This window comes from Hemiscyllium ocellatum, chromosome 42, assembly GCF_020745735.1.
Source record: "Hemiscyllium ocellatum isolate sHemOce1 chromosome 42, sHemOce1.pat.X.cur, whole genome shotgun sequence".
NCBI lineage: Eukaryota > Metazoa > Chordata > Chondrichthyes > Orectolobiformes > Hemiscylliidae > Hemiscyllium > Hemiscyllium ocellatum.
In genome coordinates this window covers 16,124,588-16,149,487 of record NC_083442.1, presented here as the reverse complement: position 1 = coordinate 16,149,487, position 24,900 = coordinate 16,124,588, and the positions used below count along the sequence as shown (strand labels likewise).

At 45.3% G+C, this 24,900-nt stretch overlaps 1 protein-coding gene across 1 annotated transcript in view; it reads left to right on the top strand.

The window, feature by feature from the left end:
• Positions 1–16,350: 16,350 nt before the first annotated feature.
• Positions 16,351–24,900, top strand: part of slc28a1 (solute carrier family 28 member 1) — a 49,073-nt gene continuing 40,523 nt past the window's right edge. The window contains exons 1-3 of the mRNA XM_060853664.1: positions 16,351–16,422; positions 16,520–16,602; positions 21,082–21,173. Of these exons, the coding sequence (XP_060709647.1) occupies positions 16,351–16,422; positions 16,520–16,602; positions 21,082–21,173 (247 nt within the window). The remainder of the gene's footprint in view (positions 16,423–16,519; positions 16,603–21,081; positions 21,174–24,900) is intronic.

The following is a 24,900-nucleotide window of genomic DNA, read 5'->3' as shown; positions in this document are numbered from 1 at the left end:
AGAGTGTGATTATATCAATTTGGTTCCATTATCTCCCTCTCAGACAGAGATCAGTTGTTGATGGCTGGGGTTAGGTGGGGGTGGGGGAGAGGAGAGTGGAAGGGAGCATTCATAAGACCATGAGATGTAGGAGCAGAAATTAGGCCATTCAGCCTATCGAGTCTGTTCTGCCTTTCAATCATGGCTAATAGGTTTTTCAACCCCATTTTGCCACTTTCTCCCCGTAACTTTTGATCCCCTCGGCAATCAAGAACTTATCCGTCTCGGTTTTAAATATACTCAATGTCCTGGCCTCCACATCCTTCTGTGACAGTGAGTTCCAGGTTGACCACTCTCCAGCTGAAGACATTTCTTCTTTTCTCTGTTCTAAGGGTCTTCTCTTCTAACGATGTGCCCTCGGGTCCTAGTCTCTCCGACCAATGGAAACATCTTCCCAATGTCCACATCTCTATGACTGATTCTATAACTCTATAGCACCATTATCTTACTCAGCAGCCTCCTGTGAGGTACCTTATCAAAGACCTTCTGAGAGTCCATGCAAGTAACATCCATTGGTTCTCCTTGGTCTAACCTGCTCGTTATGTCCTCAAAGAATTCTAGCAGTTTTGTAAGGCATGACCTCCCCATGATGAAATCATGCTGACTTGGCCCTGTTTTACCATACACTTCCAACTATTCTGAAATCTTATCCTTCACAGCAGACTCCAAAATCTTACCAATAGCTGGGGGGAGGGGGGGGTTGTGGTAGTGGTGGTGGTGGGGATGGGGGTGGTCAGGCTAATTGACCTATAAATTCCCATCTTTTTCCTTACACCCCTCTTAAAAAGGGGGATTACAGTAGTGCTTTTCCAGTCATAGAATCCCAACAGTGTGGAAACAGGCCATTCGACCCAATACGTCTACACTGACCCTCTGCGAATTCAGAGATTTTGTATGAAAACAACATTTGTGAGATTAGGATTGTGTCAAATTGCCATGCCAGAGATTGAGATGAGTTAAATGCCCTCATCTACAAAAGCATACAGAGAATGGAATATGTCGATCTAATAGCAAGTTCAGGCACGATGTTGGTGCCAGTAGGATTTGCATTTTCAGAGTGCAGAGCTCATTTATAGAAAGACAAATCAATAAAACTGGTGAATGAAACTTACTGGCATAAACTGAAGGCAAAAAACGCTGGAAAGCACAACTGGTTGGACAGCATCCATGGATGACCCACTGTAATTTCCAGCATCTTTTTTGTTTTAGATTAGATTCCCTACAATGTGGGAACAGGCCCTTCGGCCCAACCAGTCCACACTGACCATTTCCCTCTGATTAACACTACTGGCATTTTAGGAATGCTAATTCAACTGACCTGCACATCTTTGCAACTGTGGGAGGAAACCCCACGCAGACACGGGGGAGAACGTGCAAACTCCACACAGACAGTCACCCAAGGCTGGAATTGAACCTGGGACCGTGAAGCTGCCAGTGCTAACCACCAAGCCACCGTGCCATTCCAGCATCTGTAGAAATGTGCTCCTACGCTGGTGTAACTGGTTTCTTATACTGCAAAGTGGAGGTCCAGGATATGTGTTTCCCAGTGTTACTGGGCTTGCCCTCTGCAGTTAGGTCTCCCCTGGGCTCAGCCGCTCTGATCCACAAGGTCCAACCCAGCTTGCTCACCTCAGAGCAGAGGAGATCTCTCCTCTGTACCTGCTGCTGCTGTACTGAAACCACTTGAGGGCCCGGTGCGGAGGTATACTTTGATTTGGGGAATCTTCCATTTTTTTTCAAATTTTACAAACTGAACCTGAAGCACTGGGCCTGAAGATTTCACTGTTTCACACACATACCCTGTACCCTCTGAGCTCATGTAAGTTTTCCTTCAATGGCTTTAAATCGGGTGGGCAGACTACAGAGAATGCATTTGCTAGCCTTTCAGGAATTCTTTTAAGGCGAGGGATTTTTTTTACTGCGCCTAAGGTGATTAAAGGACTTGACTGGGTAGAATTACAATTGGGTGAGTTTTGAATGGTAGGGCTAAAAATTTGTCAGAAGGCTGTCGGAAGTAATATCAGGAAGCTCCTCTTCGTAAAGCTGAATTGAAATAGGGAATCTTTTCCTGAAAAAGTGACTGAGATCAGCAGTTTATCGGAAATGCTAAACCTGAGAGTGATAGACTTTTGTTGGTCAAGAGGCGTGAAGGACAGGTAAATGGAGTTAAGAGACGGATTATCCATGATCTAACTCAATGGTAGAACAGTCTTGAACCTCAGTAGTGCTTGTAATGAGTTCTGATAGGTGGACCTCATAGAATATGAGTTCCCTGATTGGGGCTGTTAACTTGGTCCAATCAGGGAGCCCTGGCTGACTCTGAGAGCTGGCTCTGAGGAAGTCAGACCAATGTCCGAGTACTATGCACGTGTATATGTGACTTGGTGACAGGATCCCAGCCTCTGTGGAGTTATTTCCAGTTGCATGGCCTCGTCATGTGTTGTTGATCACACTATTCTGGAGCCATGATCAGGATCGGAGCTGTCCCTGGACAATGGTTGAAGCGATAAAATTCTTCTTTATGAACACCCAGTCCTGGATTTCCCAGATGCAGTCCTCCAGCTATCTCCTATTCTTGGGAACGCTGAAACACGTCATTCCATCAAATCCCCACAGAGCGAAAACAGGCCATTTGACCCAACAAGTCCACACCAACCTTCAGGAGAGTATCCCACCCAGACCCATTCCCCAACCCAGTTACTTTGCATTTCCCCTGACTAATGCAACTAACCTATGCATCCCTGAACACTATGGTCAATTTAGCATGGCCAATCCACCCTAACCTACACATTTTTGGACTGTGGGATGAAAGGAGAAAGTGAGGACTGCAGATGCTGGAGATCAGAGCTGAAAATGTGTTGCTGGAAAAGCGCAGCAGGGCAGGCAGCATCCAAAGAGCAGGAGAATCGACGTTTCGAGCATGAGCCCTTCTTCAGGAAAGCCTGTGGGATGAAACCGGAGCACCCGGAGGGAACTCACGCAGACACGGGGAGAATGAGCAAACCTTACACAGGCAGTTGCCTGAGGCTGGATTCAAACCTGGGTCCCTGGCGCTGTGAGGCAGCAGGGCTAACCACTGAGCCACCATGCTGCCCCATTTAAGACACTGCCTTTTATGAAGGTGGATTCTATTTGGAGGAATCCCACATCATTCAAATACACACATTGAAGATTATTCAATGCAAGCTAGCTTTAGACCTTTCCAAGGAACCTCTGCCGTGTTCTTTGTGGTCAGAAAAATGTCTGAAACACCACCAAGAACTCTTTATTGGGTTCACTGAATAGATCAATGTGTTTGCTTCAAGAACTCTCAAGGCTTGGTGGACTGTGCTTCGAGGGTTGGATGTCCGATAAGCATCCTCACAATCCTGGGTCTGCTTCAAGATGATTTGATGACAATTGTGTTAAGTGGAAGCTCCCCAACAGATCAGCAGGACTGTGTAGTCGCTCCCATTCTATTTACAACCTGAGTGGCTGTGTTCCCATGTATCTCCTAGTTTGTAATGGTCATGGGTTTGGAAGGTGGTACCTTAAGGATCTTTGGTGGATTGCTGCAGCTGGTACACACTGCTGCTCCTGAGCGCGGCTGGTGGAAGGACTGGATGTTGACAGTGATGGACATGGTGTCAAACAAATAAGCTGCTGTGCTCTGATGGTTGTGAAGGTTCTTGGCAAGTCATTGAATTTAAATTATCAATAGTTTAAAATTAAGTTTGAATTGATTTGAAATTTGGAGGAGATCAAATTTTACCGTTTTATCCCAAGAATGATAATCACCCAACTCTATGTAAACGCAGCACCTAAAACGAGTAAGGTTCCCCTTTATGAAACCATTCAGCACAAGAAATTCTAGGACATCTGAACTCCGAGAATTCAGCCGTAGGATGGCTGATGTGCGTTGAGACCAAAGTTAAATCACCACAAAACAGTAATTCGTGTAATTCCTCAGGGAAGTGATCAATGTGTCAAATTCTTTGTACATTTTGAAGCAAGACAATCAAGCTCACTTACAAAATATCCGAGGAATTTGCAACACAAACCCAGTTACTGTGAATTTGCCTTCGCAACATTGTATTAAGACAAAGTCCACTTTGTCAACATACGTACTCAATGTTACTATTACATGTGAATCAGTCAGTGTAAATTTGCCACAGCAACAATTTTTGATAAAATGCAGAGCTGATTCATGGCTCTATTGTTCTTTTCATTTCCTTATTCCTCTGAGGTTTTTAGGTCTCTTACAGAATGGAGGGCATCCACGGAGAGACATAGATCTGATAGAAATTCATAAAATGACGAAGGGACACATGGATAAGGTGAATAGCCAAGGTCTTTTCCGCAGGCTTATGGGAATCCAAAACTAGAGGGCGTAGGTTTAAGGTGAGAGGGGAAAGATTTAAAAGAGAGCGAAGAGGCTACATTTTCACACAGAGAGTGGTACGTGTATGGAATGAGCTGCCAGAGGAAGTGGTGGAGGCTACTACAATGGCATCTGGATGGGTATGTGAATAGGAAGGGTTTAGAGGGATTTGGGCCAAATGCTGGCAAATTGGACTAGATTATATTTAGATATCTGGTCAGCGCGAACAAATTGGACTGAAGGGTCTGTTTCTGTACTGTACATCTCTATGATTCCTTGATACGTTGATCAGATGAATGTTCGGCATTTACTCACATTCTCTCTTCATACATGCTGCTGGGATCTGCTGAGTATTTCCAGCACCTTTTGTTTTCTGCAGCTGTTACTTCTAGCTAATACTGCCAGGAGATCTGTCGTCATGAAGCCACACTCATCTGAATGTATGTTTCAAAGGAAATTTAACCAGAATTCACACAGACAGTGAGTTCATTAATTTCTACACAACAGAATGAACACTAACACGACACTGATTGTAAGTGAGAGGTGAGTCCACAGAGACAGACATTAAGATAAACAGGTATACGGTTCAGTCTCTGGTTTATTCGCACAGAGAAGATATTTGAGTGTTGCAGCTATTGCAATGAAAGTTACTGGTAGCATTGTCATTGAATAATCAGCTTCACAATCCCATTCCCCTTTGCCTGACTGTTAGAGCTCAGAGCGAGAGACTTTACCTGCAGCGCAGGGGTAACACAGGATAGTTCTTGAACTCATACCTTCACGTGAGCTCTGGTAAACTGGTAAACTGGCACCCCGCTGAGGAGTTAACAAAACACAGTTTGTAATTAACAGCTGAAAATACTTATAGTATTTCAGGGCTCCAACCTATCATTGAAAAACCACCTGCAAAGGATCTGAATTCAATTTTTCTTCTGAAAAACGTCATCTTGAACAATTCTAAAGTGGATGCAGAAGCAGGGGGATTTGGGAGCATATGTGCACAGATCACAGAATTCTTAGCATGTAGAAGCAGGCCATTCAGCCCATTAAATCCACAACAACCCTCCAAAGGGCATCCCACCAAGGCACACCTGTCTACTCTATTCTTGTAACCCTGCATTTCCCATGGCTAACCCACCTAGCCTTCACATCCCTCGACACTATGGGACAATTTAGCATGACCAATCCACCTAACCCGCACATCTTTGGACTGAGGGGAAACCCGAGCACCCAGAGGAAACCCACACAGACACAGGGAGAATGTGCAACTCAACACAGACAGTCGCCCAAGGCTGGAGTCGAACCCAGGCTCCTGGTGCTATGAGGCAGCTGTGCTAGCCACTGAACCACCATGCTGCCCATTGAATTATTGAAAAGGGCAGAATAGGTGGAGACAGCAGTATCGAAAGCAATTACTGTAGTGTTCTCGGCTTTATTACTAGGGACAGAGAATACAAGAGCAGAGAGGTGTGCACATGACACTTGTTAGACCTCAGCTGGAGTATTATGTATAGCTATGGGCACCACATTATAGGAGGAGTAATAAGTATATTGGGGAGAGGACAGAAGTGGGTTACTAGAATAGTTCCAGGATGGGGAGCATTGGTGGTGAGGATAGATGAAAGAAGTTGGGACTATTCTCCTTGGAAAGATGAAATCTCAGAGAAGTTTTGATAGAACAAGCTCAATAGAGTAGATAGGGAGAAATTATTCCTGTTCATGATTTAAAATGCTTTGGAAAAGAAGCAAAGGTGAGGAAACACATTTTTTCACTCATTGAAAATGGAATGCAGCATCTGGAAGTGTCGTGGAGGCATGTTCAGTTGGGACATTCAAGAAGGAATTGGATAATTATTTAGTTGGAAATGGCATGCAGGGGTATGGGAAAAAGGCAGGAGCTTGGCACTAGAGAATGGGCTGAATGGCCTCCTTCGGCTTCTCCAGTGGTCCCCAGCCTCACAGATACCAGTCTTCCATCAATTCATGTGTTATTGAGAAGCAGTTGGAGACACTGTTTACCACAAAGGCTGCGGACCCTGACAATATTTCGGCAATAGTACCGAAGATCTGTGCCCCAGAACTTGCTGTTCCCCTAGTGTAATACTAACCTTTTCATTTTGTGGGAGCCTGTTCCGAATGGTGTGCTAATGTAGGACAGTGATAGCAGGAATGATACACAATGGGATTTGGTGATAGGTTAGGATCTAGGAAGCAAGAGCTTTGGTGAGCTCAGGGTTTCTAAGAGGACATGGTGGGAGATCAGTCAGGAAAGCAGCCGTGTTCAGTACAAAACAGGAACAGAAACACAATGGAAAATGATGGCCTGATAGTTCAGGAAGCTACAATGGTCTTCCCAGTCACATCTAACCAATCATGGCAGAAAATTCACTGGAAATTTTTGAGCTATCCTGGATAGGAGTTGAGGTTTTGGAATAGAGACAATTCCCTGACTTCAGGATCAGATGGGAATAAGAACCCCAAATTCACCAAATTAGCCAATTATTAACCACGGGACCATTATTAAAGGGGGGGGGCAGGCACATGCTGCTCAAGGGCTAATAGGAGATCCCCAGCTGGGCTCTGGAATTAAGAATCTGATGATAACCATGAAAACAGTGTTGATTGTCGGGGAAAACCCATCTTGCTCATTAATGTCCTTAAGGGAAGGAAACTGCCATCCTTACCTGGTCTGGCCAACATGTGACTCCAGATCCACAGCAACGTGGTGAACTCTTAACTGCCCTCTAGGATGGCCGATGAATGTTGAGAGTGTGTTGCTGGAAAAGCACAGCAGGTCAGACAGCATCCGAGGAGCGGGAAGATCACATTTCAGGCCGGAGCTCTTCATCAGGAATGGGCAATAATTGCTGACCCACCCAGCAACCACCTCATCCTGTGAAGCAACAATAAAGCACCAGAGGAGATGAAGCCTGTAGCTCAGGTGAGACAGCTAGAGAGGCACCACTGCTTCCAACCTCACATTGTTCAAACTGTAAAGTGACCCTCAGCAGTGGGACCACCATTGTGGAGGAGGAGCCTGCCCCATATAGCAGCTTGTGGGTTGAGTCAAATGAAGCCAGATAGGCAGTCAAGGCCTCAAAGCCTGCCTGGAGTACTTATCACCCCTGTCCACCCAGGCGGGCCATCGGGAGACTTGCAGACTACAGGCCTACCTCAGACTTGAGGAGCCTGCAGGCAGGTTGCTCAGTAATCTGCCTTAATAGGCTCCTCAACCTGCTCAATAAATTACCTGGTTCTTGGATGGGGTAGGAGAAAGCTAATATGGTGGGGAGAGGTGATATTTGGGTGTTGGGCAACAGTGGCACACTGGAAATATCACTGGGCCTGTAAATCAAGGGCGCAGACCACACTTTGGGGCACAGTTTCAAATCCCAGCCATGACCACTGGTGGGATTTAAGCTCAGTTAATGCACCTGGAATCAAAATCTAACCTCATGGTGAGGGCGGCACGGTGGCACAGTGGTTAGCACTGCTGCCTTGCAGCACCTGAGACCCAGGTTCAATTCCCGCCTCAGGCGACTGACTGTGTGGAGTTTGCACGTTCTCCCCGTGTCTGCGTGGGTTTCCTCCGGGTCCTCCGGTTTCCTCCCACAGTCACAAAGATGTGCAGGTCAGGTGAATTTAAATTCAGGTGAATTTAAATTCAGGTGAATTTAAATTGCACTGTAGTGTTAAGTTAGGGGTATGGGTGGGTGACAGTTCGGTGTGGACTTATTGGGCCGAAGGGCCTGTTTCCACATTGTAAGTAATCTAATCTAATCTCATGGTCAATTAGGGAGGTGAATGCCTTGTGGTATCATTACTAGACCAGTAATCCAGAAACCAGGTAATATTCTGAGGTGAGATGGTGGAGTTTGAATCCAATAAAAAAAAATGTTTGGAATTAAAGGGTCTAATGATGACAATGAAACAATTCTCAATTGTCAGAAAAAGACTAATCTGGTTCATTCATGTCCTTTAGGGAAGGAATCAGCTGTCCTTGCCTGGTCTGGCTGCAGGTGACTGCAGACCCACAGCAACATGGTTGATTCATTAGGAATGGGCAATGAATCCTGGCCTAGCCGATGCTGCCCACTTTCCTGTGAATGAATTTTAGAAAAGGAAAGCATAAATTGATTGTTTGCCTGTGGGATTCTCTGCCGTAGAAAGTGGCAAGGAGAAAACATTGTGTTTTCAAAGAGGAGGCAGCTATTTCTCTTCTGGTTAAAGGGATCAGAGGGGGGGAGGACGGGATTAGAGTTTTGAGTTTGATGATCATATCGAATGGCAGAGCAAGCCTAAGGGGCTGAATGGCTCCTCTCTTCTACATTCCTATGAAACCAAACATCTTGTCTCTGTTCTGCTCTGATAAACAAATGTAGCTGACTTTTGTAGGTCAAATCTCCTCCTGCACCTCCTATATTTATCCTGGCAATTTCTGTTGTAGTAACTGGGGACATATTGGTATGGCCCTGTCACATTATGTACTCTGTGCTTGGGCAATCCTTGTACACAATGTGAACCAAGTGATTGATGAACAAACCCCAGTGACATCCCTTTGAGGTTTCTACGTGTGTAAGAGCATGATGTAATTTACAAGACAATGTGAGAAATAGGTGAAGCACGTGTCTGCTGTTTCTGGACGCTGTGCTGTAATCTGCTGTAAGCAGATCTGAGGGTAGGATTACAGCAGCGAATAACTCACCTTGTGACTCCCCCAAAGCCTGTCCACCATCAGGAGTGTGATGGAATATTCCCACCTGCCTAGATGGAGGCAGCTCCAACTTTATTTTTATTTCAAAAATATACTTTATTCATAAAGTATTTTGATGGTCTGTGCAGTTGGACATGCCATACGTATGTAAACATTCCATTTCTTTGCGCACCGAAACAGAGTAGTCATTCCTATTTACAGGTCTGTACGATTACATTTTTAGCTGAGGTGTCAGCAGAGGCCTCATGACTGCATGGGCCCCCTGTTCTTCTTTAGGCAGGCAGACATTACACGGTGGTCTTTCCCCACCGCGCCTTGGCGGCAGCTGCCCCAAGCTTCAGCACGCCCCTCAACACGTAGTCCTGGACCTTGGAATGTGCCAGTCTGCAACACTCAGTCGGGGTCAACTCCTTCAGCTGGAAGATCAACGGGTTTCGGGCAGCTCCAACTACTCTCAAAAGGCTTGACACCATTCAGGACTAAGCAGCCGGCTTGATCATTATTTCACAGCACCTTCAGCAGTCAGTCCCTCCATCTCTGACACGCTGTGTGTCTCAGCTCAGACACATTGCAGCAACTCACTGCGCCTGTGTTGACAATATTTGCACAGGTCAGTCTTCCGAAAGGGTTAAGGGTGAAGACTGCACTGAGTTCTGTCGAATCTCTGGTGTCGAGGGGACCTCTGAGCAGACAGGAAGAACAGCTGTGGATCTCAATGAAGAATAACCTACCATCTCAATCTCAACACATAAGTTGTGCCTGATTATTATCACCAAGTAAACAACAGCTTCTTTCAGACCAGATTACCTTGTGGCTTTTCTCACCCACTTTTGACTCAGGTCGCCTTGTCAGGAAAAGGAATGGTCACAGCTATCTAACCAATGACATTTTGGCAATTGTGGTATCAACCATTCATACAACAGACAGTGCCTTCCAAACCTGTGACCTCTACCACCAAATACCCTCCAGGTTACTCACCATCCCAACTCAGAAATCTATCACTGGGTTAAAATCCCAGAGCTCCCTGCTCAACGACAGAATGAACGTGCCTTGAACTCCAGCAGCTCACCACTGTTAAAGTACAGATTTGAAACGGCCCAGGGAACCCCTTGTGGACTCAACCTGTAAGCCTCTCTTGGTTCATCTTAGAGATCGTACTCTTTGGTAGTCTGGCATAAAAAACCTCTTATAGACAGTTTAGTTTAATTTTAGTCATCTCTTTTATTTACCAATAGCATCACTATTATAACGTAATACTGATACCATAAGCCAAACTAACTAGGTTCTAATAGCCCAGGAGAGCAGATATCCCTCATTCTTTAAGAGCCCTCACAGGCTACTCTGTCCTCCTGTCACAAACAGGCTTCCCTTACATAAAAAAAACTGCATGTTCTTAATTAAACAGATAACAGTGAAAGACAAGAATTCGAAAGGGAGAGAAGTTAATTGACAGATCTATGTGCACTTGACTGATCACTCCTATCCAGCTGAGTTAGGCGTCTCTGGCCAGATAGGTTCCTACATAGAGAAGTACTGGTCTAAATTAAGTGGGAGATGTTATCAGGTAACCTTGCACAACTCTCATGTCTGCTACAATTGTTTTCCAAAATGACTTCTTAGTGAGGAGAGCGAACTTTTGGCCATAAACTGGCTTCCTAACAGATTGTGTCAGAATCTCTTCAATGTTAGGTTTAGAATAATTTTTAAGCTAGGAGCAGACTCCTGCTTTTCATGTTAAGCACAGAATCATTCTGTACCCGAGGTTGAGATGTTACTGTAAGGTTGCATTTAAACTGATTCATTAGTGTTTGGATAAAACATGCTTTCTTTTCAGGGTTGTGATTCAAATTCAAGTAAGACCTAAGATCTGGTTAGTTAGAATTGACAGTGGAACAGTCTGTCAGGTCTGTAGAGTGGTCTGTAAGAACAGTAAGTTAAAGCTTCATCAATATTCCCTTTTACAGAGTTTGCATTTCATAACCAGTAATGGCTACTCAAAATCATCATAAAGTCTCAAAAATGCAATTAAATCCAATCCATAGCAAGTAAGCACAAAGAGTTAATTTTCTACTGGCTTTGTCTGTCTCAGCACTGAAATTCTCTCTCTCTCTCTCTAGTATTCTTTTGAACTATTAAGGCAGGGACTTGTAACAGAAAACATGTTTTTGCTTAAGTGCCTGCTGAGCTCGCAAGGGGTAATAAGAGTCCATTATAATTGATAGGACCTAACCATTAATTACAAGGCTTTTGATCGTACCAAGCTTTGTTTCAAGGTCAGAATCAAACACGATTTCGAGATGCCGGTGTTAGACTGGCGTGCACAAAGTTAAAAATCACACAACAACCTGGTTATAGTCCAACAGGTTTAATTGGAAGCACTAGCTTTCGGAGCGACGCTCCTTCATCAAGTGATTGTGGAGTATAAGATCGTAAGAAACAGAATTTATAGCAAAGGTTTACAGAGCGATGTAACCAAAATTATATATTGAAAAAGACCTGGATTGTTTGTTAAGTCTCTTTCAGAACGAACATGTTGGTTTCAGTTCTTTCATATGTAAACCGCAGAACTTTTTTAAAAGTTGCATCCTTAAATGAACTTTAACAATTGATGTCATGTCGGCCCAGATAATGTATTAAAGGTGTGAGCTACCCTGTGTGAGGCTGTCTGTGCCACAATGGTCAGACTGATTCTTATCTAAATAACGGATTTACAGAATCTTACATGGCTTCATGCAGTTTTTGAGCAAAATAAAAGGTAGTTCTGCAAGTACAAATTCACCCCACAAACTTATATATGTATGCGTGCATGAGAGTGTGTGTATGTGTGTGAGCGTGAGTGTAAAGGGCTATAAGTGTGCGAGAAGGTACATGTGTGAGTGTGGGAGTATTCATGTGAGCGTATGAGAGAAGGTCTGCGTGAGTGTATGGGTCTGCCGGACAATGTGTGTACCTGTAGGTGTGAGTGTGTGTGTGTGTGTGTGTGTAAGAGTGTCTATATGTGTATAGGAGTGTCTGTGTGTGTGTAGGAGTGTTTGTGTGTCTATGTCTGTTTGTGTATATGTGTCGGTCTGTGTGAGTGTTTAGTGCAATGGAGTCACCTGTAGTGTGACATGAACTCAAGGTCCCAGTTGAGGCCATGCCCATCCGTACCGAATTTGGTTATCAGTCTCTGCTCGGCCATTTCTCGTTGCTGCCTGTCCCGAAGTCTGCCTTGGAGGACGGTCACCCATAGGTCCGAGGTTGAATGTCCTTGACTGCTGAAGTGTTGCCCGACTGGGAGGGAACACTCCTGTCTGTTGATTGTTGTGCAGTGCCCATTCATCCATTGCCATAGCCCCTGCTTGGTCTTGCCAATGTACCATGCCTCAGGGCATCCTAGCCTGCAGTGTATGAGATAGACAACGTTGGCCGTGTCACATGAGTCCCTGCCACGTGCATGGTGGGGGGTGTCCCCACGCTTAATGATGGTGGAATCAAACACTGTCATTAATTCCATAAAGGAACAGTTGTGAATGCTATCACTTGGTGTCCTGTTTTCACAGGTTCACTGATGCTAAGACAAATGTTTTTAATTGCCTTAAAGCATCCTATATTAATTGGTGAGAACAAATGTTTTTATTGTCTGCATAATTTGGATTACCCCTCTTTTTTTCTGAGCCTCCCTGCCTGTCTATTTTCTAGTGTGCAGCAGATGTGTCCTATAATTCAACATTACATTTTAATCAAAACGTTTAAAGATAAGTTTTAAGGCTATAGACTTTCTCACCACCAACTTTATCCCACATAGCGAGGCCATATCCCAAAACAGGAAATGCAAGATGTGCTCCCATTCTGGCAGACAACATCATAAAACAATGTTAACCCACACAACACCAGCCTGAGTACACTGCTGTAGCAAAGTCATTGTCTTACCAAACCAGAGCACTGCCCTCTCACTGGACAGAGAGACGACAGGTGGTGGTTTAACCTGAGGGTCACCCACACCTGAGGCAAAGGGAAAGGTTGTGAAGAAGAGTCCTTCTGGTAACCCCAGCTGCTGATGGGAACTGAACCTACGCTGTTAATGTTACAGCCAGCCAATTGAGCTAATCATCACCTAAATACTGCCATAGTGAGAGGGGATAGTGCAGTGCAGGAGGAAACATTCTTTAATCTGATAGAGGTAAAGATGCTGAGATGGTTGAACATTGCAAAGGGGGCTTCGTCATCCCCCTAAAGGCAAAGTTGTCAAGTCATGAATCGAAGTAATTTTCCATCATATCACCAAACAGTACACCCACTTGATTCAGGGAGGAGGCTGGTTCGAAATGCGATTGAGATTCCCACAACACTTTTAAAAGCCACTTTGAAATGTTTGAGAATGAATGGGAAGAGTTCACCATTGGTTGCCAGGTATCCATTTGCCCAATCAGCTGTTCTTAAAGGGTTACCATGCTGAGGCTGATAGTCTTCGAGGAGAAAGTGAGAACTGCAGATGCTAGAGATCAAAGCTGAAAATGTGTTGCTGGAAAAGCGCAGCAGGTCAGGCAGCAGCCAAAGAGCAGGAGAATCGATGTTTCGGGCATAAGCCCTTCATTCCTGAAGAAGGGCTTATGCCCGAAACGTCGATTCTCCTGTTCCTTGGATGCTGCCTGACCTGCTGCGCTTTTCCAGCAACACATTTTCAGCTCTGAGGCTGATAGCCTGGCAGGGAAAGTGGTAAGTGCCATTGGGGGTGGTTTTAAACCAGTTCAATGGGGAACTGGGAACCTGAGGGATGACCCAACAGGAAGTGAGGTAAGCTGGTCACAGGAAGCAGAATAGCGACAGGGGAGATTATGAGATGGGAGAAACAAAATAAAGCAGCAATTGTACAGTGGAATAATGTCCAAAAATTAAGAGCACTCTTTCTGAATGCACTCAGCATTCACAATAAGGTAAATAACCTAAAGGCGCAGATGGAGGAACATGGGTATAATCTAATTGCCATTATGGAAACATGGTTGCAGGGTGACTAGGACTGGGAACTGAAAGGAAAATTTGATGTTTAGGAAGGACAGCTCAGAAAGTAAAGAAGGTGGATTTGTGCTGATAATCAGTATATTAGTAAGGAGCCTTTCCGATTGGTCGAGCAATATGTGGAATCTGAAACAAAAACAGAAGTTGCTGGAAAAACTCATCAGGTCTGGCCGCAGCTGTGAAGAGAAATCAGCGTTAACGTTTCGGGTCCTACATCTTCTTCAGGTTCTGAAGAAGGGTCACTGGGCCAGAACCATTAGCTCTGATTTCTCTCCACAGATGCTGCCAGACCTGATGAATTTTCCCAGCAATTTTGCTTTCTGATTTCCAGCATCTGCAGTCCATTGTTATTTTTGTGTGAATGTGTGGAGTTGTTTTGGGCAGAGATAAAAATCAGCACGGGGCAGCAGACATTGGCTGGAGTTACTTATAAGCCCCCAACCTGTAGTAGCAATGTGGGGTATGGTAATAATCAGGAGATAAGAGAATCATGTTGCCTGGGCAACACAGTTATCATGGGTGACTTCAATCTGCATATAGACTGGGTAAACCAGTCGAACACTGCAAGTTTGAAGGGTGAGTTTCTGGGGTGTATTTGGGTTGGTTTTCTGGGACTGTATGTTGAACAGCCAACTAGAGGATATGCTGTATTAGATATAATATTGTGTAACGAGAAAGGACTAAGAGACCTTCAAGGAATGCATAATTGCTGAAATGATCTGGAGGTGCCAGTGTTGGACTGGAGTGAGCAAGGTCAGAAGTCACACGATACCAGGTTATAGTCTGCCAGGTTTATTTAAAATCACAAGCTTTTAGAGCGATGCTCCTTCATCAGGTGAAGCAAGGAGAAACACACAGGCACGGAGTTTATAGGTGGAGAGATCAAAAGATCATACAATTTTTTTTAAGATTAGATTACTTACAGTGTGGAAACAGGCCCTTCGGCCCAACATGTCCACACCGACCCTCCGAAAAGCCACCCACCCAGACCCATTGCCCTACATTTACCCCTTCACCTAACACTACAGGCAATCTAACATGGCCAATTCACCTAACCTGCACATTTTTTGGACTGTGGGAAGAAACCAGAGCACCTAGAGGAAACCCACGGGGAGAATGTGCAAACTCCATACAGACAGTTGCCTGAGGCGGGAATTGAACACGGATCCCTGACACTGTGAGGCAGCAGTGCTAACCACTGTGTCACCGTGCCACCCAGGTATGAATGAAATGTCAACAGCGGAATAACAAGTGAAAGAATGATCTATGATCTGATTAATTGATGCAGACAGATAATTACAATAGATTAAAAATCAGGTAGATTTTAAATCTTTTGTAACTATCCCTCTGCCTTCATTAATCAGATCATAGTTCATACTTTCACTCACTATTCAGCTAGTGACACTTTACTCACACCATCTGACATTTTTGATCGCCTGCAGAGACTTATAACATCTCACTCAGACCATTTGTATGATCTTTTGATCTCTCTGCTTATAAATTCCATACCCCGTGTGCTTCACTCTCATTTCACCCAGTGAAGTGCCCCAAAAGCTTGTGATTTCAAATAAACTTGTTGGACTCTAACCTGGTGTCATCTGACTTCTGACCTTGTTTGCTTTAAATCATGAATGTCACGTATTGTCTCATATATCTGGGGAGGGGGGTTCAGTGAAGAGTGTTCTGTCACCACAATCCACCACCATTTTCTTTTATCCAGAGGGTGGTGGGTACCTGGAATGCCAGGCAGTGGAATCAGGCACATTAGCAATGTTTAAGGTTTATCTTGATAGACACATGAGCGGTGGACGGACAAAGGAATAGAAACCATATCTGTGCAATAAGTGGCAGGTCTGAGTAAGGATTAGAATCAACACAGGCTTAGAGGGCCCGACAGGCCTGTTCCTGTGCTGTATTGATTTGCATTGGAAAAAATTATATAATACTCCAACAGCCTTACCTTCTGACTCAAATATTCTATCCCCCTATAAATAAAACCTCAGATACTGTATGCCTCATCATGTTTCTGCGCACCTTTGATTTAATTCAGTCATTGATGGCGGAATTAAACAAAAGATTTTGCAACTTTTGGCCTACCGTGGTCGATTTGTTGGATTAGAAGTACAAGTTTGATCAGTTTTCCACTTGCTTAAATGCTTCTGTCTCTCACTTTTGACGTGGAAGTTGTTTAACTTTATTATTTCTTTTCTTTACTTGTGCCCGGCGCAGAATCTTAAAAATGAACGACGAAAATGATCATTCTGAAAAGAAACAGGATTACGCCAGAGAAAATGCAGCATTTGAACTGGAGGCGAGTACTCTTCTGACCCTTCATGTATTCCTCCATCCACTTCAGTCAGATTGTTAAAACCTTCAGATTTTATTAAACATGTCCCTTCCTTCTGTAGGAAGATGTATCTTCCAAACATCCAGGTGACCCAAAGCCTGAAACACATGCAGGCAAGAGGAATTCCAAATCCAAATTCCTGAGGTAAGTAGTTTACCTGTTTGATGCCGGTGGGGGAGGGGGGGAGGGGTTCTGATTAATAGCAACAGGAGGCCATTCTGTCCCTCGAACTGAATCTATTCAACAAGACTATGGTTGATCTGCCCTTTGACCCCAGTTGCTGCCCTTGCTCCATATCTCTGCACAGCCTCACCAGTCTGTGTCCTGTTACCCATGGGCTTTCAGGTGCTCAGACCCAACTTTTCATTTCAGTCTCAACTGCCCAGATCCAATCTTAAGATTGCATTATCTCACTCTATAGTCCAGGCCCCAAACCACACCCCTCCCCACCCCGAAGGGACAGTTCTTTTATGTCTAGCCTGACAAATCGATTAATTATTTGAAATGACAGATCATCGCTCCAACCTTGTAAGTCCCCAAGCATACAGGTCAGGCTTATGCTGCATAATTTAATGCCTTCTGCTTTGGTGTCATTCAGATGAATCTGCACCATTTCATTCTTTGTTCTTTTAGAAGATCCTGTTTGCAAACCCCAATGTAAAATGTCCAAGGCCAGATGTGATTTCTCTCACAGACAGCGTTGGATGAACAATCCTTTGCATTGCTAAAGGCCCATGTAAGATCACCAGTCAAGCTCAAAACGTGGCTCAATTAAATTTGCTGGAAGCAGCTCTTCATTGTACACAGGAATCAAACGATATTTGCTCAAGAATTGCACCTTTTTTGAATTATTTGGGAGGGTGGGGAACATACAGTTCCTGATGATTCTGCCATGACAACACCTCAGCCAATCAAAGTCAAATTGCCAAGCCAATCACTACCCTTTCATAGAACGTGAACATTAGATTAGATTAGATTAGACTTACAGTGTGGAAACAGGCCCTTCGGCCCAACAAGTCCACACCGACCCGCCGAAGCGCAACCCACCCATACCCCTACATTTACCCCTACCTAACACTACAGGCAATTTAGCATGGCCAATTCACCTGACCCGCACATCTTTGGACTGTGGGAAGAAACCGGAGCACCCGGAGGAAATCCACGGAGACACGGGGAGAACATGCAAACTCCACACAGTCAGTCGCCTGAGTCGGGAATTGAACCTGGGTCTCAGGCGCTGTGAGGCAGCAGTGCTAACCACTGTGCCACCTTGACAGAGAGCCAGTAATGCTTCATTCCACAGACAGTCATCCTAACCCTGTCACCTCATGCTTCCAATTTAATCAGCAAGCTTATGGAGAGGTTCGGTGATATTCATTGGAGTTTAGAAGATTAAGGGGAGACTTAATAGAAACTTACAAGATAATACATGGCTTGGAAAGGGTGGACGCTAGGAAATTTTTTCCGTTAGGCGAGGAGACTAGGACCCGTGGACACAGCCTTAGAATTAGAGGGGGTAAATTCAGAATAGAAATGCGGAGACATTTCTTCAGCCAGAGAGTGGTGGGCCTGTGGAATTCATTGCCGCAGAGTGCAGTGGAGGCCGGGACGCTAAATGTCTTCAAGGCAGAGATTGATAGATTCTTGATGTCACAAGGAATTAAGGGCTACGGGGAGAATGCTGGTAAGTGGAGTTGAAATGCCCATCAGCCATGATTGAATGGCGGAGTGGACTCGATGGGCAAAATGGCCTTACTTCCACTCCTATGTTGTATGGTCTTATGGTCTTATACTGGAGGTGACGAATTTGCTCATGAACATTAGGAGGCATTCCTGTGATAGTGACCATTGAGTAGATTTAAAACAGTGAAAGATATGTTCTTGATTGCCAAGGGGGCCGAAGGTTATGGAAAGAAAGTGGGAAAATGGGGTTGAAAAACCTATCCGCCATGACTGAATGATGGAGCAAACTCGATGGGCCGAATAGCCTAACTTCTGCTCCTGTGTCTCATAGTCTTAAGGCACTGTGAAGGAATAGAGTAGATGAATCTTTGCCCTACAATTGGCTGTGCTACAGAGGATGAGCAGTCACTGACAGCTGACATCAAAGGGAATCCAAAAGTCTTTCATTGGCAATCAAATAGGAAGAAGGGAATGGGGCAGTGGGCCTAATCAGGGATCAAAACAGGAACTTACAGATGGAAGTAGGGAGCTCAACTGAAGGTTTAAATTTGTGCTTTCATCTGTCTTCACCAAAGAGAAAATGCTACCCAAGTCATTGTGAATGAGGAGGTGGTTCACACAACTGGAAGAGTTGATGAAGGCATTTTAGGGATTCTGCCTGTATTTATGAGATGATGCAGGTGGCTGAGTGGAATTATAGGGATACCCACTGTAATGTTTGAATTCCCCTCTGTACAGAAGGGATAGAATTCCTACAGTGGGGAAAGATGCCCTTCAGCCCAACAAATCCATACTGACCCTCTGGAGAGTAGGTAAAAACAATGCATGCAGATGCTGGAAACCAGATTCTGGATTAGTGGTTCTGGAAAAGCACAGCAGTTCAGGCAGCATCCGAGGAGCAGTAAAATCGACGTTTCGGGCAAAAGTCCTTCATCAGGAATACAGCCGAAGAGTAACCCACCCAGACCCATCCCCCTATACTTTACATTTACACCAGATTAGTGCACCTAACCTACACATCCCTGAACACTACGGTCAATTAAGCATGGCCAATTCACCTAATCTGGACTGTGGGAGGAAACCGGAGCACCCGGAGGAAAACCACGCAGACACAGGGAGAACGTGCAAACTCCACACAGAGGCTGGAATCCAATCCAGGTCCCTGGCTCTGTGAGGCAGCAGTGCTAACCACTGAACCACCATGTCGGTACTTGGTATGTTGTAGAACTGTGTGGCAACTGCGTGGTATGTTATAGAAAGGAGGGGAGACAGTGATGTATATCGAATTGAAACATATAAAATTCTAACAGGGCTGAACACACTAGACAAAAGGAGGGTGTTTCTCTTGTTGGCGAGTTTCGAACCGGGGACACAGACTCAGGATAAAGGGGTAGACCATTGAGGACTGAGATGAGGAAACATTTCTTCATTCAGTGGGTAATGAACCTGTGGAATTCTCTCCCCTCTGTGGAGGTCAAGTCTCTAAAAATATTCAAGAAAGAGATTGATACTTATAAAAAATTCATTCATGTACTGAGGGAATTGATGGCTAGGCCCAGCATTTATTGCCCATCCCTAATTGCCCAAGGGGCAGTTTAAGAGTCAACCACGTTGCTGTGGGTCTGGAGTCACATGTAGGCCAGACCAGGCAAGGATGACATTCCCTTCGCTAAAGCGCAGTAGCGAGCCTGATGGGTTTTTCCAATAATTGACATTTTTAGATTTTAAAGGTATCAAGAGACATTGGGTGAAAGGGGGAATATCGTGTTGCTATAGAGGAGCAGCCATGATTATATTGAATGGTGGGGCAGGCTTAAAGGGCTGAATGAGCAAGGCATTAGCCAGGGTGCAGAAAAGATTGAGATGAATGAAACCAGAAGTGTGAGGTTTCAGTCACATGGACAGCTTGGAGAAGTTGGGACAGTTCCCCTTGGAGAAGGTCGAGAGGGGAGATGTTTGAATCCGCATGGAATGTATACGGAGTAGGGAGGATGTTTCCTTTGATGGGAGGGTCAAGAACAAGAGGGCATGAAGAGAAGCAATGCCTATATAAGGACATTTTCTCCCCCAGCGAGAGGTTAGGTTTTGGAATGCAGTGTGGGGCCGGCCAGTTCAATTCAGCCCTTCCAGAAGAATAAGCTCCATTCCTGATGAAGGGCTTACGCCCAAAACATCGACTCTCCTGCTCCTCGGATGCTGCCTGACCTGCTGTGCTTTTCCAGTGCCACACTCTCGACTCTGATGTCCAGTCCTCACTTTTGCCTTCCAGAAGGCTATGCAGGTTATAGAGCCAAGGCAGGGGATTGGAACAGGATGTCACTTTAACAAAGGGTCAGTAGAGACAACCAGAGCAAACCCACGCAGACATGGGGAGAATGTGCAAACTCCACACAGACAGCCGCCCGAGGCTGGAATCGAACCCTGGTGCCGTGAGGCAGCGGTGCTAACCACTGAGCCACCGTGTATAACAGGTAGCTGATTGGAAACTTCCCACTTCACATTTCAGCTCCAGACAACTTTGACCGTAGTGTTTACACACTTTGAAATTAACAACTCTCACCCCAATCATTGCAAAGTTACCCAATTTTCATTTTCATTCACCCATTGTTCTCTCCCTTCCTCTCCAGTCTTTCACAAACCGATCCCGACACGAAGAATATTTCTGCAGTTTGTAATGAGTATTGTATCCCAGTCACAGTGTGACGTGGGAATTGTCATGATGGAACAAGGTCACTGTCTGGACTCAGAGTTCTGATAACTAGTTGACCCCTACCAATCTAACACAAGTGACAAATTGCCCGGTAGTTGTTGGTGCCTCAATCAATTCCAAGACACACAACACTCCATTTAAGAATCTCAATCGAGAGAATGAGAGTTTGGCTCATGACAGCGTATCATGTCTGAACAATGAGTTAATAAATGGATGTTCGTCTTTTCCAGGAAAGTATCTGAGTCTGCCTCGAGAGCAAAGTCGGCCTACAAAGCCCACTTGACTGTAATCAAGTCCATCATCTTGGCCATACTCCTTGCAGGTAAAAGTTAACGCTTGAAGGCACTGAATCTCATGGTAACTAATTCCTAATATTTTCTGGGTTTAAACACTGTCCTCTGTAGAACTATGGGAGAGCTTATGTGAATGAAATGATTGAGCTCTGAATTAACAGTGAGACTCTGAGAAGTAAGGATTGGGAGGTCTGTAGTGGGGAGCTGTATGACAGTGATCAGTATTTTCTGCACTGGTGGCCTTTTCCTGATGAAGAGCTTTTGCCCGAAACATCGATTTTCCTGCTCCTCCGATGCTGCCTGACCCGCTGTGCTTTTCCAGCACCACTCCGATCTAAACTCTGGTTTCCAGCATCTGCAGTCCTCACTTTTGCCCTGAATAAGAACTTGTTGGGAATCCTGATAGTATGCTAATAGTCACTATGAGATAAGAGAGGGGTGCAGTGGGCTCAGGGTAGGAACAGTCTAGTATAATAGAGTAACCTCTGCTATACAGGACACAACCGAGACACCCAGTTAGCAAAATCCACAATGTCACAAGGTGCCAGTGAAATCCATGAAGAAGGTGAAATCATCTTCTTAAGACCAGTAGACCTAGGAATGGGAGTGGGCCATTCGGTCTCTCAAGCCTGCCCTGCCATTCAGTGGCTGATCTAATATTCCTCATGTTCACTTTCTTGCCTTTTCCCCATAAATCTTGATTCTCCAACTGATCAAGAGTTTATTTGTCTCAGTCACAAATATACGCACGGACTCTACCCCCTCCGCGCTCTGTGGCAAGGAGTTCCAATGACTCACAACCCTCTGAGAGAATAAATTAGATTAGATTTACAGGCCCTTCAGCCCAAAAAGTCCATACTGACCCTCCGAAGATAACCCACCCAGACCCATTCCCCATATTCACCCCCGATTATGGAAAATTTAGCACGACCAATCCACCCTGACCTGCACATCTTTGGACCGTGGGAGGAAACCGGAGCACCCAGAGGAAACCCACGCAGACACGGGGAGAATGTGCAAACTTGACACTGACAGTCACCCAAGACAGGAATCGAACCTGGATCCCTAGTGCTGTGAGGCAGCAGTGCTAACCACTGTGCCACCCCTTAAAAAAAAAGGAAAAAAAATTACTCCTCATCTCAGTCTTAAACTGGTTCCGCTTTATTCTGATCTCCTTGCCCTCGGCTCTCCAATGAGGGGAAACATCCTCTCAGCATTTAGCCTGTCAAGCCCTTCAGAAATCCAATATGTTCCAGTGAGATCACCCCTCATTTTTTAAAACTCCAGAGTTGAGTTCCAACCTTTTTTAACCTTTGCTCATTATACAACTCCTCCATCCCAGGGATCATCCTAGTGAATTGTATCAGGACACAGATGTTATACAGCAGCTATACAAAACCCTAGTTAGCTCCCACTGGGAGGACGGTGAGCAGAACTGGGCACTACACCTTAGGAGGGATAGATTGGTCTTGGAGGGAATAGGTTTACGAGAATGATACGTGGTTTCAGGGGTTACATTGTGAGGAGAGATTATACAAGTTAGACCTGTTAAGAAAGCATATGGTGACAGGGGGATTGGGTTTAAGAGCCGTGAGATCTTGTTGCAGCTCTATAAAACGTTGGTTAGACCGCACTTGGAATACTGTGTCCAGTTCTGGTCGCCCTATTATAGGAAAAATGTGGATGCTTTGGAGAGGGTTCTGAGGAGATTTACCAGGATGCTGCCTGGACTGGAGGGCTTACCTTACGAAGAGAGGTTGACTGAGCTCGGACTTTTTTCATTGGAGAAAAGGAGGAAGAGAGGGGACCTAATTGAGGTATACAAGATAATGAGAGGCATGGATAGAGTTGATAGCCAGAAACGTTTTCCCAGGGCAGAAATTGTTAACATGAGGGGTCATAGTTTTAAGCTGTTTGGCGGAAAGTATAGAGGGGATGTCAGAGGCGGGTTCTTTACACAGAGAGTTGAGAGAGCATGGAATGCGTTGCCAGCAGCAGTTGTGGAGGCAGGGTCATTGGGGACATTTAAGAGACTGCTGGATATGCAAATGGTCACAGAAATTTGAGGGTGCATACCTGAGGATCAGTGGTCAGCACAACATCGTGGGCTGAAGGGCCTGTTCTGTGCTGTACTGTTCTATGTTCTATGACTTCAATTGGTCAAAGAGGTTGGAGTGGCATCAAGGAGGAGAACGAGGTAGCGAGGCATAGAGAGGGAGTCCCAAAGCCCAGGCCCCGTGCAGCTGAGGACCTGGCTACCAACAGTGGAACGAATCATGTCGGGGATTGTAATGGGGCCAGGTTCTCACGAGGAGTTTGGATCTCTCTGCGAGAGGAGATTCCAAGTTTCGTGGGGGGAATCGAGTCCACGGAGGGATTTGAAAACAAGGATGGGAACTCTGAAAAAACTGAGGCCTAGCTGAGGTCTGGAATTCCCTCCCTGCACCTCTCGACTCCGCACTCCCACCACTCTGATCAAACGTTAGCTCATCTTCCCTAATACCTCCTCACGGCTGGGGGGTCAGTGTGAGGCGGATTGAGCACTTTAAACTCGGGTGGTTTTTACTTTCATCCCCTCAGCACCACCCCCCCCCCCATCAGAAAGCCTGAGACGGCAGGTCAATGGAATCCTAAAATGGGATGGCACAACTAAAGGCCATTCCGCACATTGTGCCATTGCTGGACATGGAAAGAACCATCTTTTTGAGCAAAATCTTTCCTCCTTTAGCAACATCCTGCTTTTATTTCTTTCCCTCTTTAACATTTTACCCTTTTGCCTTTTGAAGGGAACAGCTGGATCGGATTCAACATCTTTCCAGATAGTGCATTCCAGGCTGTAATCCCTCACTGCATACTTTGGTTCCTTCCTCACCGACCCTCTGGTTCTTAGGCCAAAGGTCCACAATCCATATTGTCTGTGGATCACTCTTCCCGGCCCTGGAAAGATTCACTCGCTCTGTCTCCATCTCGAAAGCCTGCAGGAGCAGCTTGAATCTCCCCTTTCACCCTCCTTGTGCTGAGAAGTGCCTTCACCATCGAAATTCATAGAATCCCGACAGTGTGCAAGCAGGCCATTTGGCCCATTGAGTCCACACCTTCCTCTGAACAGCACCCCACCCAGACCCACCAAATCCCCCTAACCTTGTATTTCCTATGGCTCGTCCATCTAGCCTGAACATCCCTGGACACCATGGGGCAATTTCTCATGACCAATCCACTCTAATCTTCAGACTGTGGGAGGAAACCGGAGCACCCAGAGGAAACCCACGCAGACACAGGGAGAATGTGCAAACTCCACACAGACAGTCGCCTGAGGCTGGAATCGAACTCTCTGTCTGAGCTCTGTCCACCAGCCTCAAACACCAAAAAGGGCCTCAGTTTGAGTATCGTGTTCAACTCTGGGCAGCAGTAGGATGGTGAGGCCTTAGAGATAGAGTCAGAGCTGAGAGATCTCAGTTACGTGGAGAGGTATGGTGACTGCTCTGCCCAGGATCATAAGAAACTACAGAGAGTTATGAACACAGCCCAGTCCATCACCCAAACCAACCTTCCACCCATTGACTCCATCTACACTTCCCACTGCCTCAGGAAGGCAGCCAACATCATTAAAGACCCCTCCCACCCCGGTTATACTCTCTTCCACCCTCTTCCATCGGGCAGCCGATACAAAGTTTGAAAACACGTACCAACAGATTCAAGAACAGCTGATTCCCCGCTGTTATCAGATTAATGAACAGACCTCTCTTTCTGAGAGTT